This window comes from Syngnathus scovelli, chromosome 13 (genome assembly GCF_024217435.2).
Source record: "Syngnathus scovelli strain Florida chromosome 13, RoL_Ssco_1.2, whole genome shotgun sequence".
In the NCBI taxonomy this organism is placed as follows: Eukaryota; Metazoa; Chordata; class Actinopteri; order Syngnathiformes; family Syngnathidae; genus Syngnathus; species Syngnathus scovelli.
This window is the reverse complement of record NC_090859.1, coordinates 11,551,377-11,566,076: the sequence shown is the minus strand read 5'-3', so window position 1 is coordinate 11,566,076 and position 14,700 is coordinate 11,551,377. Positions and strand designations below refer to the sequence as shown.

At 50.5% G+C, this 14,700-nt stretch overlaps 1 protein-coding gene across 2 annotated transcripts in view; it reads right to left on the bottom strand.

Moving 5' to 3' along the window:
- Positions 1-168: 168 nt before the first annotated feature.
- The window catches only part of notch1a (notch receptor 1a), a 29,732-nt gene continuing 15,200 nt past the window's right edge, over positions 169-14,700 (bottom strand). For both annotated transcript variants that reach the window (XM_049737875.2, XM_049737876.2), the window contains exons 3-34: positions 12,648-12,910; positions 12,231-12,569; positions 11,595-11,717; positions 11,295-11,528; positions 11,065-11,220; positions 10,805-10,990; positions 10,627-10,740; positions 10,156-10,269; positions 9,853-10,086; positions 9,670-9,780; positions 8,419-8,611; positions 8,193-8,338; positions 8,009-8,122; positions 7,537-7,656; positions 7,310-7,462; positions 6,874-7,102; positions 6,606-6,807; positions 6,389-6,542; positions 6,142-6,326; positions 5,938-6,070; positions 5,618-5,875; positions 5,437-5,549; positions 4,769-5,340; positions 4,248-4,688; positions 4,027-4,172; positions 3,735-3,948; positions 3,573-3,657; positions 3,346-3,508; positions 2,957-3,255; positions 2,733-2,880; positions 2,553-2,650; positions 169-2,465 (exon numbers count right to left, since the gene is read on the bottom strand). In XM_049737875.2, coding sequence (XP_049593832.1) covers positions 1,260-2,465; positions 2,553-2,650; positions 2,733-2,880; positions 2,957-3,255; positions 3,346-3,508; positions 3,573-3,657; positions 3,735-3,948; positions 4,027-4,172; positions 4,248-4,688; positions 4,769-5,340; positions 5,437-5,549; positions 5,618-5,875; positions 5,938-6,070; positions 6,142-6,326; positions 6,389-6,542; positions 6,606-6,807; positions 6,874-7,102; positions 7,310-7,462; positions 7,537-7,656; positions 8,009-8,122; positions 8,193-8,338; positions 8,419-8,611; positions 9,670-9,780; positions 9,853-10,086; positions 10,156-10,269; positions 10,627-10,740; positions 10,805-10,990; positions 11,065-11,220; positions 11,295-11,528; positions 11,595-11,717; positions 12,231-12,569; positions 12,648-12,910 — 7,246 coding nt within the window. In that variant the 3' untranslated portion in view covers positions 169-1,259. The remainder of the gene's footprint in view (positions 2,466-2,552; positions 2,651-2,732; positions 2,881-2,956; positions 3,256-3,345; positions 3,509-3,572; positions 3,658-3,734; positions 3,949-4,026; positions 4,173-4,247; positions 4,689-4,768; positions 5,341-5,436; positions 5,550-5,617; positions 5,876-5,937; positions 6,071-6,141; positions 6,327-6,388; positions 6,543-6,605; positions 6,808-6,873; positions 7,103-7,309; positions 7,463-7,536; positions 7,657-8,008; positions 8,123-8,192; positions 8,339-8,418; positions 8,612-9,669; positions 9,781-9,852; positions 10,087-10,155; positions 10,270-10,626; positions 10,741-10,804; positions 10,991-11,064; positions 11,221-11,294; positions 11,529-11,594; positions 11,718-12,230; positions 12,570-12,647; positions 12,911-14,700) is intronic.

Here is a 14,700-nt window from a genome sequence, read left to right as displayed (position 1 = left end):
AACAATTTATTGTATTGTCGTCCGACATGTTTTTTTTTCTTTTTGACGGTCCGACATATTGAACCGGTAGCGTGCTAACTTCCGGTCGCCATTTCTCTCTCTCTCTCTCTCTCTCTCTCTGCAACATCAATACAGCTTTCATGATAAAAAAAAAAAACACAAGAATCATTTTTATTTTTTAATTTTAAGCAACAGCTTTTATTGAATCAAGTTCGTTTTTACACATTTTATTTATCAGGAAGTAATTTGCAAACTACAACTTTGCATCAAGGTTGATACCTTTTTTAAATTACACCTTCATTTAACAAAAAGATTTAACCTCTGAGTTAGTTTATAAAACATGACGTTTCAACAGCCTACCCTACACATCTCAACAAAGTGCAGGGAAGCTGTCGTTAAGGTCCCTAACTGTATTTCTTACACACATTTCTTTTCCACCTTGCATACATTATGCAAGAAATCCCACAAATGCACATTTGCTTTTTTGGGGGAAAAACTAAATGCCACACTGGCACTAACTTGAACTGTAACATTTTCAAGAAACAGTGGCCGCAAGTTAACACTTGACAGGTTAAACATGGTAACCATAAACATTGGTTTGCGATCAAATATGTAATAATGTCTTCTTTCTCGTCGCAAAAATACCACATTCTCAATCAACGGTCAATCAACGGCTCAGATTGATTTGGATGCACTTCTCCTTTTTTGGATCGCATCTCTCAATCTTCAAGAGTAACTAACAGGATCTCAGTAAGCAGGCAGCAAGACCACATTCTGGCAAGCGTCCCTTGAAATATATTTGATCATCTAACAGATACTCAGTGATAAGACTTGGCAAAATGCAATGTGGCATGTGTGTCACTTGAAAAAAAAAAAAGTTAATACTGAAAATATTTAAAGAAAACAAAGTCCTATATACATAATGCAACATAATCCCAATTACACCTCGTAAAAGGGAATAAGCAAAAGAAAACAATCCAGTGAATGTAGCAACCAAAGAGAAATAAATAGCCAGTGTACACAACAGGGAGTCTCTTTTTCTGACACTCCTTTTTTAAATGTGTCTATTCTTCCCATCCATACAGAACAAAAAATAAAATTAGAAAAACATAAATATAAAAGCATCTTCTTTATATTCTCAGGTCAAACAAGCACATCAATAAATAAAAAGGTACAAAAACAATTGTTAGTAGTATAAAACTAAGGACCATGTTGGGATCTTCAGTGTCGGGTCTCCTGCTTGGACATTGCATAAGAGCCTACTTGAACTGCTCTGGGATCAGATTCATCTGCGAGTGGATGCTGGTCGGTGGACTTGAGATGCCCTCCGACCAGTCGGACATGGAATGTGGGGACGAACTGGACCACTGGTCGGGCGAGCCGGGCGAGGGCGTCAGAAACGGGTGGTCGGGCACCTGCAGCTGGTGGTTGGGTGTGTTGTCCATGGGCCCCGAATAGCTGTGCTGAGAAGGAGGGGTGAGGAACTGGGCCCCGAGGATTTGCGTCTCCTGGGGCATCACGCTGTGGATGGCCATGGAGCGCCCGTTGTTTTGCTGCATCTCGTTGCCGCCGTTCAGCTCCATGGCAGGGAAGCTCTGCGTCATGGACTGCCCGGCCGTGGCCGAGTTGGAGTTCTGGTGTTGCAGCTGGCGCGAGTGGGCCTGCTGCATCATGTGAGCTGCCGAGCCCAGGTGGGTGGTCTGTAGGTTCTGGTAGCCCATGATCTGTGACAAAGTGGCCGTGCTGACGCCGCTGAGGCCTCCCATCATGTTGTGGGACATGGGTGAAGCCTGGTGGAAGCTGCCCGGGTGCATCCTGGACATCCAGTCGCACTGGCTGACCCTGCCGCCCCCTATAGACGTGCTCCCCTGACTATTAGGGCTGGACACCGGCATGTGGGAAAGTCGAGGTGGGTTGGGATCAAAAGGCATACTCATCTGACCCATGTGCGAGTCGCCCTTCCCTTGAAGATGATTGAGGGATATCGGGGGTGACTGCTGGAATGGTGACGTCATGGGAGGAGAGGCAGCGTCGGACAGGTAGCCGTGGGGGGACTCCAGGGAGTCCACCGGGGACAGCACGGCCGACGTGTCCAGCAAATTGCCCTTCCCGTCCAGCGACTTCTTCTTCTTCACCCTGTTGTCTTTGCCGCCGTCTTTGCCTCCTTTGCGCACCTTCTTGACCGACAAGTTGGGTTTCAGGTTGCTAAGGTAGTCATTGGGCGAGCAGAGCGATGGCGAAAGACTGGAGGAGGTGCTAAGAGGGGCGGCGTGAAGGCCCGGGCTGCGGACCACGTTGTACTCGTCCAGCAGGCGCACGATGTCGTGGTGCATGCGCTCCTGGGCGATATCCCTCGGCAGCTGGTCCAGATGGTCGGTGATCTCACGGTTAGCAAAGTGCTCCAGAAGAATCTTGGCTGTCTCGTAGCTTCCTTCACGTGCGGCGAGGAAGAGTGGCGTCTCTTCCTAAAAAAAAAATAAAACATAACCATCGTATCATATTTTGCAAATATGTGAACTCCTGCACTTGTCAAATGATTTTATTCCGCAAACCTTGTTGTCTTGCATGTCTTTGTTGGCACCGTTTTTCAGCAGCATGACTGCAGCCTGCACATTGTTGACAGCCGCGGCCCAGTGAAGCGCAGATTTACCTGCAAAGGAAAAAAAAAAGAGGAAGGAGGTGAGTCACCATAATACTTTATGAAGTACGGAAGTGTAGAAAGTGTTATCTACCAGAATCGTCGGTGCCGTTGGCGTCGGCGTGGCAATTGATGAGCTCTTCCACCATGCCCTCAACTGCCAACCTGGCAGCCAGGATCAGCGGCGTTGTCCCGTCGTGCATGTGCGCATCAAGATCCGTCGCACGGTTTCGGATTAAAATCTGCAAAAAAATTATTTGGTTAACTGTTAGGACAGACGGACAATTCCAATATCATATCTAGGCGCCAGGGATTTACCTGGAACACCCCCTGTGCGTCAGCAGCTACAGCAGCATGAAGAGGAGTGCGTCCCATGTTGTCCTGGACGTTGGCGTCGGCGCTGGACTCCAGCAGGCGCTTGGCGGCGTCGGAGCGGGCGTAGCGGGCGGCCAAATGGAGGGCCGTCTCGCCCGTGCGGTCCGTCTGGTTGTGGAGGTTTGCGCCTTGGTAAATGAAGTCTGTAATGATCTCTGCGGAAGGATCCTCTTCCTCTTCGCTGTTAGCGGTCTCCAGTCCTCCGCCGCTGCACGAGGCGATCATCAGTGGGGTGAAGCCGTCTGGAAAAGACAAGTAGGAGATGAAGGGATGAATCTGGTTGAAGGCTCATCTTCTAGCTCAGATGAAAGGAGTGGAAAAGCAGAAAGAACCTGGTCCTCTGACGTTGACGTCCATGCAGTCATTCTCTGTCTCCCCTTGGGGAGGCGTCGGGGCGACGGACGCGATACGCAGGTCGGCCGCATCCAAGTGCTGCTGGGTCCATTTCCTCTGGTCAGTTCGGTCCCTCAGATCCAGCATGGACTGCTCCTCAAACTGCAAACATGAAACCGATGATCAAAAAGTGCTGTTTTATTGATGATTCGAATTTTTGGCTCACCTTGAAACGCCTACAGTCGGGATCCTCGTCGCCCCATTCGTTTTGATTGTCGTCCATGAGGTTGATGTCACATATTTTCATAGGCCTGTTGAAATGAAAGAGGAGATCAAATGAGATGACTCGGACCTGCCACGGCCTTCATATCCCAGGATGCATTCTCACCTCAGTCCGACAGAATCTTCCCCAACCGGTTCTCTGCGTTTCTTTTTGCTGGGCTCTGACGCTCTGAATCCTTCCGGGAACCAAAGCTGGCCGTGTTCTCGTCGTCGCTTGCGTGACACCAAAACGCCGAGGCTGACGAAACCCAACGCTGCTAATCCCAGGAAGACCACGTACATGGGATAGAGCTCTGAACTTGAAGGAGTCGGTCTCACACCTGGAAAAAAAAAAGAGTCACGGTCACTCAAGTATTACAAGTGATGTCAATATGCGCAGGAAAGATTAAGATCCGTACTGGTGACAGCTTCAATGTAGGGAACGTGGAGATTCCCGCTGGACGCTAGCGCTCCGAGGAACGCTGCGACATCCGTGGCACTTTGGAAGCATTCGCTGGATTGCTGGTAACACTGGCGGTTGTCGATCTCCAGGTAGACTATCGACCTACATGTAGAAAGCAGAGAATTGTCAATGGATACTCTGGCGGGAATTATGGTTTGAAAATGACGTGGTACGTACCCTTTGACTTGCAGAGAATCCAGCTCTCTGCGTTTGCGTGGGCTGACCATGGCAGACACGGTGTCTTTCATTTGACCCAAAACATTGGCCGGCATGGCCGCCCACTCGGGCCAGCCGTCCGTCGAGCGCTTCAGCACGTTGTGCTTCACCAGGTCCTGCTCGTTGCCGTAATAAGGGAAGATCATGGGCTCCCCTTTGGCGTCACGGCGGAACACCACGTTGGTGTGAAGAACCCCGCTGAGGTCTCTGAGGAAGGCCGAAGAGCGATTTTTAAGCTGCTCCGGCGAGATGTGGACCACCAGGACTAAATGTCCATCTGCTAGCTTTTCTGGCATGTTGTTGGCGCAATCCAGGCCGTCCCATTCACACTCGGCGTTATTGCAGCCTTGATCGCAGTGGCCGTCGGCGTAGTGGTCTTTGCAGTACTGGTCGTAAAGTGGGCTGTGGGATCAAACAGTATTCATCAACTTGATCATTTTTGACAATTTGTGGAATTTCTATTTCACCATTTTCAGACTTACTTGCATTGCCCTTCCTGGCCCTGGCAGTCAAAGCCATCGTAAAGGCATCCGGGGCTGTTACACTGGCCATCGCACTTGCCGTCGTTGAAGTAGCGCCAGCACTGCAGAGCCGCCGAGCAGTTTTGCCAGGGGTCGTCGAAATTCAGGGAGCAGTCTCCTCCGTCCCAGCCGCACGCGTGGTTGTTGCACAGCGAGTCGCAGATGTGGTTGCCGGCCCACTCGTCGCACTGGGGGTTCTCGCAGCTCACCTCCACTTCCGGTGGAGGTGTGATGTCACGACCGAAGCCACCCACGAAGGAGTAGTCCAGGATGTGGCACAGCAGGCCGTTGAAATTGCTGGGACAGCTGCATTGGAAGTACGGCGCGTCGGGCGTGATTTGGCAAGTGCCGCCGTTGTAGCACGGGTTGGAGATGCAGAGGCTGTCGGTCGGGGTCAGGCACTCGGGTCCGGTGAAAGCCGGTGGGCACAGGCAGCGCGGGCCCAGGTGGCCCGATACGCACGTGCCTCCGTTCTTGCAGTTTAGATTCCCGCAGGAGCGAGAATCGTACTCGCAGGAGGAGCCAGTGAAGCCCTAATAGGACGGAGGTACACGATGGTCATAATCCAAATATTAATAAGATGAGAACTGAAATGATCAATACTGAGAGTAGGATGGAGCTTCACTCACGGGTGGGCACTTGCAAATGAAGCCATGAGGAGTGTTACTGGCGACCGCACACGTGCCTCCATTCCTGCAAGGTCTTCCTTTGCAGCCGTCAAAAACTTTGTCGCAACGCTGGCCTGGTAAAAATAAAAGACATTGATTACGTTACCGATTGATGACACGCACGTCTCCACAAAATCCTTACCTGTATATCCGGTGCGGCATTCGCAACGATAACTGTTGGTGAGCTGGATGCAGTTGTAAGAGCCTCGGGGGTCGCAAGGATCCGACAAGCACTCGTTGACGTCGCCTTCGCAGCGCTCGCCCACGTAGCCCGCCGGGCACACGCACTGGTAGCCCCCGATGCGATCCACGCATTTGCCGTTGTTGAAGCATTTAGGCTCGTGGGTCAGCGGGTCGCTGAACGGGTTGCAGTCATCTAGATTAATCTCACAATGGACACCTGAGGGAGATGGACGAATTGGGGTGAGTCTGGATTTGCAAATTTGGAGTGCAATCATGTACCTTGGGTTCCTCTGGGACAGGAACACTTGTATGTGTTGATGAGATCGATGCAAGTGCCTCCATTCTGACAGGGCTGAGACTGGCATTCATTGATCTCCTTGGAGCAGTTGACGCCATGGTAACCGGGGAGACACTGGCGAAAGAGACCGACTTGAGCTTTTGTGTGGTTGAACTTTATACATGAATTTCAAATCAATCTCGTACTTCGCAACTGTAGCCTCCAAGGTAATCAGTGCACGCCGCTCCGTTGTGGCACGGGTTAGGGGAGCACTCGTCCACTTGTTCCTGGCAGTAGCTGCCCGTGTAGCCTGCCTGGCAGCGGCAGTAATGCGTGCTTCCGGCGTCCAAGCACTGCCCGGAATTCCGGCACAGGTGAGCCACTTCCACACCTGGAAACACAAAATGGCGGTTAACAAATTTGTACTTTTTCTGACCTTAAAGCAATAACTACCTTGCTGTTTAGCTGCGACTTCACAGGACACGCTGGGGATGTCACAGTAGAGGCCGGTCCAGCCAGATTGACACTGGCAGGTGTAGGAAGCCCCCTTTTGCCAGCATTGGCCCCCGTTTTTGCAGGGGGACGAATCGCACCAGCGTATGAGATTCTAAAAAAAAACAAAGACGACACGTTAACGTCAAACTACACAACAATTGATATCGAAACCTACCTGGCAGTTGACCCCCGTGTAACCCGGCGGGCAGGTGCACTTGTACGTTCCAAAACTGTCCAGGCAGGTGCCACCGTTGAGACACGGCCTTGAGTCACACTCGTTGATGTCATATTGACAGTAGCTGCCGGTAAATCCGGGCAGGCACAGGCAGGTGAAGGCGTTGATGCCATCTGCGCACGTCCCGCCGTTGAAGCAAGAGCTGAGGAAAGACAATAGAGTTGAAACAGATCTGAAATTGAAATTTGGCAACGAGGGGCGGAGCTACCTGTCGGTGCAGTCGTTGGTGTTGATCTCACAGTTGATGCCGCTGAAACCGGGCGGGCAGGTGCAGGTGTAGCTGTTGACGCAGTCGGTGCAGTTGGCGCCGTTGCGGCACGGGTTGCTCTCGCACTCGTTGATGTCCTGCTCGCATCTGCCGCCGCGGAAGCCGGGCGGGCACGTACACGTGAACGTGTTGATGCCGTCGCGGCAAAAACCGCCGTTGCTGCACGGATCTGAAACGAGAGTTCAATTAGAGCCGATGTTGGTTGGTATGCCAAAATTGGGGGATTAAAAAAAATATACTAGAAAATAAAAATAATTATTTAAAAAATAAAATAAAAAATAATCAAAATAAATATACTAAATGATCAATTGATTGTAAAAAAAAATAAAATAAAAAATAATAAAATAAAAATAAATATATTATAAACAGTCCTTACTTGGCTTGCAATCATCGACGTCAGTCTCGCACTTCTGACCCGTGTACCCGGGCAAGCACTTGCACTGGTAGCTTCCCATCGCGTTGTGACAAAGCGCTCCATTGCGGCACGGGCTTTTCACGCATTCGTTGATATCAATCTCGCAAGTTTGACCTTGATTTAAAGGAAGGTGTCGTTAATTGCGTGAGCCGGAAGATGCACGTCCGGATAAAGACAGAAATAGACACCTTGCCACCCGGCGGGACAGCTGCATGAGAAGCTCTGGTAGTCTTCAGACTCTTTACATAGTCCGCCATTTTTGCACGGTCTCGAGTTGCAGGGAGCCAGCAAAGTCTCGCAGTTTTCACCTGGGAACAAAAACATAACGATTGAACGGCACTAAGTGCACGGGCTTCGCTTTTCCATCCCTCTTTCCTTATCCATTTCCATGACGACTTAACCAAATAGGAAGGGCTTTCCTGTTTCCTGTTATTGTGCGATCACAGACAGGAAACAGGACGTGGCGGAAATGGGAATAGGGGGGGGGGGGGGGGGGGGGGGTTGGAGCAAGTTGGAGATCTCCCATTTGAGGCAGACTACATCACCCCCCCTCCCTCCAAGGAAAACACACATTCTATGTTATCCCTCCAACACAGACAGGCAGATCTTTCCACATGGTGAAGATAAAAACAAGCATCCCTGATAGCAAGCGTGTCGTACCGGTGTAGGGCAGCTGACAGTTGCACTTGTATCCTGCCACGTCATCCATGCAGGTGCCTTGGTTGAGGCACGGGTTGGATGCACACTCGTTGATGTTAGTTTGACAATTGGGTCCTGTGCGGGATTAGACTTGGTTAGATGGCGGAAAAGAAAGAAGCACTGGGTGAGAATGGCGGTGGCTGACCTGTGAAGCCCGCTCTGCATGTGCAGTGGTAGCCGCTGGTCATGTCTTTACAGGTGCCTCCGTTCATGCACGGGTTAGATTCGCACTCGTTGTTGTTGATGTCGCAATTGGGGCCGCTCCAGCCAGAGTCGCAGGTGCATTTATAGCTTTATTGAGGAAAAAAAAAAAAAAGTGTCACGCTCACGGGTTCGGCGATTAAATCATCCGATGATGCTTTTCCGCTCACCTGTTGATGAGGTCGTGGCACCGGCCGTGGATGCAAGGATTGCTGCCGCATTCGTCCACTTGAGACAAGCAGGTGGCGTCGTTGTAGCCCTCGGGGCAGAGGCAGGTGAAGCCGTTGATGCCGTCCACGCACGTGCCGCCGTTGTGGCACGGATTGATGGCGCAGTCGTCGATGTTGATGTTGCACATTGTTCCTGAAAGGATGCGACGATATTTTCAGGCGCCATTTTTTTTTTTTTGACATGCCTGTACATGAATTTCTGCACATTAACAAAGCACAGCTGGACACTTTGCTCTGTGCTGTGGTATTCTTTGAGCCCCCCCCATTCTCCATTGAGGTGAACAGTGCGGCTTTTTGGACAATAGAGAGTGAACACTAAAAACTCCCTGAGCGTTCAATTGAAAAGAGCAGGAGCAGCGAGCCTGGTGGCCCCAGGGGGAGGGGGGGGGGAAGATGGGGGGGTCTGCCTTGCCGCCATCGATTGAATGGCAGCCTGTTGAATAGGCAGAAGGAGCATTTGGGCCCTGGGAGGGGGAGGTGCTGCCAGGAAGGAGGTGGGGGGGGGGGGACTACTCTCCCTATTCATACACACACACACACACACACACACACACACCACCCCCCAATCCAGGGACACCTAACCTCACAAGACTTGTTTACAGGAACAGAAGGCCAGACCCATTTCACACACGGCCAAGTAACAATTAACCCCCCCCCCCTCCTCCTCCTCCCGATCCCCTATCCGACTCCCTCCTCCCTCACTCTTCATCAATCAGGAGGGGAGGGGCCCAACCGCCTCATCATCAGTTACAATAGTCCTCTGTCCCCTTGCGTCCCGCCGTGCCCTCCGCACTCCCCACGCCGGCACAAAAAGACAGATCGGACGAAGGCGGGTGGGGGGGGCACACAGCAGCCTGCACACGCACACACTTGGTCCGGGCTTGCCCTCTTTTAGCATAATCACACAGACACTACCAGTCAGAACCGGTTCTGTCGGGCCAGGACGAGGACTTGCAATCACACAAATTTGATTAAACTCCTTTTTCCTTTTAAAGGCTCGTCTTACCAACTCTATTCAAGCGTCTTTTTTTTTTTCGTGGATTGTGTTGGGGAGAGTGCTTCTTTCAAAGCCCATCGCACACAAGCAATCCGACACCATTGTTCCGCCAGAGCGGGTCCGCTAACCACCTGTCCCGTCCGCCCCTCCTTATGCTCGGGGGACCCCCCCACTTGCACCTGTAACTCACTCACCTGTGTAACCCGGCTCACACGCACACTCGTAGCCATTGAGCTTGTCGATGCACCGCCCGTAATCGCAGGGGTGACTCTTGCAGTCGTCCAGGTTGATCTCGCAGTTGAAACCTGGAGCGGAGGGAACAAATTAACCAAGCGCCATTTATGGAATCAACATTCTCCACCTGTTGAGGGGCTCACCCGCGGTGCCTTTGGGGCAGGAACAGATATAGGTGTTCTCCCGATCCTGGCAAGTGCCGCCGTTCCTGCAGGGCTGGCTGAGACACTCGTTGATGTTGGTCTCGCACAGGCGGCCCGTGTAGCCGGGACGGCAGTAGCATGTAAACGAGGCCAGGCCGTCCTTGCAGGTGCCGTAGTGGCACGGGTCCGAGTAGCACTCGTTGATGTCCGTCTCGCAATGCTGCCCTGTGTAACCTGGACGCAAAAATGAATGGCGTGTTTTCGAAAAAATATATATACAAAAGCAGAAAAGAGACGGCGTACCTTCAGCACATTCACAGGTGTACTTATTGGGACCGTCGGTACACTTGGCTCCGTTTTTACAAGGGGTGCTGGCGCACTCGTCGATATCAACCTGGCACAGATTTCCTGAAAATCCTGCGGGTGGAATTCAACAAAGAATACTTGGTGATCAAACGTATTCCCTCCCTAATGAAGCACTCCACAGCAACACCACTCAAAGGCCCTCCCTTCCCTCTCCCGCGGGCCTGAAAGTTTCTTTCAAACAACACAATGGGCTCAGACTGGCGAGCCGTAAACCAATCCCTGCCTCCGGTTTTGGCGCTAAGCTAGAGCACAAACGCCCGTGCCCGCCAAAGACGTTTTAGACTCTTTGTTTACCTTTAAGTCGAGAGGTTGAGCATAATCATTAACGGAAAGGTTAATGATCCACTCGTGTTGTCTGTAATGTCTGAACAGAAAGAATGGAAGGAATGTCCTGAGGTATTTTCTCACCTTGAGGACACTCGCAGTGGAAGGAGTTGATCTTGTCCACGCATTTGCCGTTATTGAGACAAGGCTGGCTGGCGCACTCGTCCGTGTTGACATGGCAGAAGACCCCCTCGTAACCTGAACGGGATCAAACCACGGTTACTTCATTTGTGCCTTTTTTTTTATTCCATGGTGTTCATACCTGGCATGCAGATGCAATGGAATCCTCCGATCTGATCCAGGCAGGTGGCGTCGTTGTGGCACGGATTGGACATGCACTCGTTGACATCCATCTCGCATCGCGGGCCCTCGTACCCTTGAAGACACTTGCACTGGAACGAGCCTTTGGTGTTGAGACAGCGGCCGCCGTGCTCGCAAGGGTTGGCGCCTGAAAAAAAGGTGCAAAATGTATCACGCGTTTGCTTGAGAAGTGAAATCGGAGGGAGGAGAAAGCGAGCGTACCGAGGGAGCATTCGTCGATGTCCGAGTTGCAGGCCGAGCCGGTGTAACCCGGCGGGCAAGTGCAGATGGCTTTTCCGTTGACTGGGTTGGTGTCACAGTTGGAGCCTTTCTGACACGGATTGCTGATGCAAGCGTCGTCCAGGTGGCACAGCAAACCTACCAGCCCGAGAAAGAACATCATTGGTGGATTTTTTTTTTCTTTTCATTCTTATTTTGCCACTTGCTCATACCTGTACGTCCATGCGGACATTCGCAGAAGAAGGAGGCCACACGGTCATGACAGGTGGCGCCGTGGTAACAGGCGGCGCTGGCGCAGTCGTCGATGTTCTCGCTGCAGTCGTCTCCCGTCCAGCCGTTGACGCAAACGCAGTGGTAGCTCCCGTGAGTGTCGTGGCAGGTGCCGCCGTTCTGACACGCGTTGGGCATCAGCTCGCACTCGTCCACGTTCTCGGTGCAGTATTGGCCTGGGGAGATGAAATTGGGATGAGTCAGACGTGGCACGTGTGAGGAATTTTTTATGTCTAATTTACCTGTGTAATGAGGCGGGCATTGACAATTGTAGGTGTTGACTCCATCGGCACATACGCCGCCATTTTGGCAGCTGTGGCCCGGGCAGTCGTCAATGTTGTGCTCACAGTTGTGACCCGTGAATCCTGATAACACAACGAGGATGCAATTAGGAACAATAAATGTATCCGGTCACAACTGCGCCAAGTTTTACAGGATGATTAACTAGCGAGCAACGGCTCAGCCTGCGTTCGCCGGGCTTTGCTATCTCGCCACATTCCAGCACGGACACCCGCAAGAATTACACAGCGTGGATTCAACTTTAACACACACACACACAAGTGCTTGGTTTGAAATCATGCAGCTGGAATAATGGTGATGTCTTTTGACATCCAAGATCGAACTAAAATATTTTCTAGTGTTATTTGGGACTTTTTGAAGATTGTGAAATGACTCCTTGGCTGATTTGGGAAGTTTAGAGAAGGTTAACTAAGTCCATCTACTGCATTAAATTTAAAAGGCTTTAACACAACTTTGGCTGTGTCGAGTTATCAAAAGGAAACGTCTGCACCACCGTTTCCTGCCGTCATTCATCTTGCTCAGATTTGACTCCGAGCTTTAGGTAGAAAAGCAAATGTAGTCTTATTCCAATCTCTTACCTGGCAGACAGCTACACTCGTAGACGCTGTCCCCCTTCTGGACGCAGGTGCCCCCGTTCTGGCACGGCGACGGGCTGCACGGCACGTAGCGGTTCTCACAGTGCGGCCCGCTGTAGTCCTGAGGGCAGCGGCAGTGGTACGAGCCCACCTCGTTGACGCAGACGCCGCCGTTGAGGCAGGGCGTCGGGCTCTGGGCGCACTCGTTGACGTCTTGCTTGCAGGTTTGACCGTGGAAGGCCGGCGGGCAGGTGCAGATGAAGTTGGAATCGAAGGCCGAGCACTGGCCGCCATTTGCGCACGGGTTGGAAGCGCACGGGTTGGGGTGTTGACACGTTTTGCCTGCAAAGACATTTTGACACATTTCTAGTAATAATCCCTCGCAAAAATAAAAAGATCAAAAATATTTGATCGTCCTACCAGACCATCCAGGCGAGCAGCGGCAGCGGAAGGCCGTGAGCGAGATGAGGTCGCACGTTCCTCCATTGCGACAGGGGGAGCTCATGCAAGCGTGGTTGGTCGGGGTGAGGCACAGGCGGTCGGTGAAACCCAGTCGGCACACGCAGCGGAAGTCGAAAGTGTTGCCGTGGGAGACGGCGCGGCACTCGCCGCCATTGCGGCACGGCGACGGGCTGCACGGGTTGGGAAATTGACATCGGTTGCCTACGTAGTCACTGGGACACCTGGTGAGAAGAAAACGGGTCTGTTAATTGGAGGGTGTGTTCAAAATAAAGTTTTTGAGTAGTTTTGCGAACTAATCAACCAATCCGAAAATGTCTCCTGACTCACACTTCACAAGAAAATATTGTATGTGAGTGCGAGTCGGAAAATGTGCACTCATATTTTCCCACCCGCTCCGGCAGGGGTGTTGTTCTTCCGGATTAGATTCTCTCTGAACCTTAAAAATACTTTGTGCTGAGGCGAGGGACCCCATAGGAGAGTCTGGCCCATTCTGGCTACCTTTCAGCCCCCACGTTGTCCACATTCATCCCCAATGAGCGCGGAGATCAAGGGGACCATGCCGCGCCATGGAAGCCCACCATGAAGCGGTGCATTCAGGACATAAGCCTCCACCAAAAATTCCTTGCTGCCATTCAGACACAAAAGCGAAGATGCTGCTACAGTCACATTGCTTGCGGAGTGTGATTGTTCGTTTTCTGCTTGTCCTCGTTTTAGAGTCACGGTTGAGCTGAAGCCGATCCAAGTTAAAATGTCTACGTCAATGTGCATCTTCAAATTGTATGTTTTTTTTAAAATATTTAAAATAATGCTCATTTTAAAATGTTATTTATAAAAAATTACAAGAAAATTACAATTTAATGAATTTTAAAATGTTCCTGCTATTCTTAAATAATCAGTATTACTATAATGAACCAGTAAGTCATTGAAATTTTTGTAATTTATTACTCATAACAAATTAACAAATTATTTAATGAACTATGTTAATTTTAAAAAATGAAAAAAAAAATTATTAAAATGTGCCAATTTTAGGAGGGGGAAATGCTGAATAGATGCAAAAACTATTACAGGAGTCTAGATAATCTTAATGATTTGTGGACCATGCAAGTCTAGTGATTCTCAACTGGTGGAGTGGGACCCAAAAATGGGTCACGGGTTCATTATGGGTGACTCGGAAAAGAAAATTGTGTATATGTTTAAAATACTGTATTTTCAAAACCATTTTTTTTAACATATTTTTTTAAATCATTCTTAATTAGTTGAGAACATATATACTTTGCACAAGAAGTGAGGCAGTAATGCCAACCAATGGCCCACCGTGCAGCCCCTGCTAAAATGTTGCAAGCCATAAAAATAAAAACAGGTTACGCAACAATAATAATCTGTTTTGCATTGTCTCTTGTAAATTGCAATGCTGTTGTTTGCTCAGCGGAAAAAAAAAAAAAAGTGCTATGGTTTGAATTTGGGCCTGTGTGTGTGTCGGTTTGGAGGGGGGGGAGGGGGGGGGGGCATCTGTTTGCGTCTCCGCAGGGAGCAGGTGCGCATGTTAATGAGGGCAGCTGTTGGACAAGACTCCTTCTTTCTCCCGACACCCCCCTTGTCCCGCTGGAGGGGGCGGCAAGCCAACATCTCCTCCGGGGGGACATCATGTGAAGTCAGCTGTTGCAACTTCTGCCTTTTTCTCAGCCCAAACACACTTTAGGTCTTAACTCCTCTCTCTTTTTTTTTTTTTTTTAATATATATTCCCCAAAGTTTTGCTCTCTATCTAGTTCCCCTTTTCCAGCATCCCTCCCCCACCGCGGTGTCACACGGTGCTGCCGAAACTTCTCTTGTTGACTTTAGAGAGGTGAGACCTCTTAACGGGCCCGTGTGCACCACGGGGAGTCCAGACGGTTACAATCGGCACAAGGCTGCGAAGGCATTCACGGAGGCTTTGAAGTATCCCCGATTCAAATTCCACCTCAGCATAGTAAGAAAAAGCGGTTTGATTCCTTGATTCTCGAGTAGTCGCAG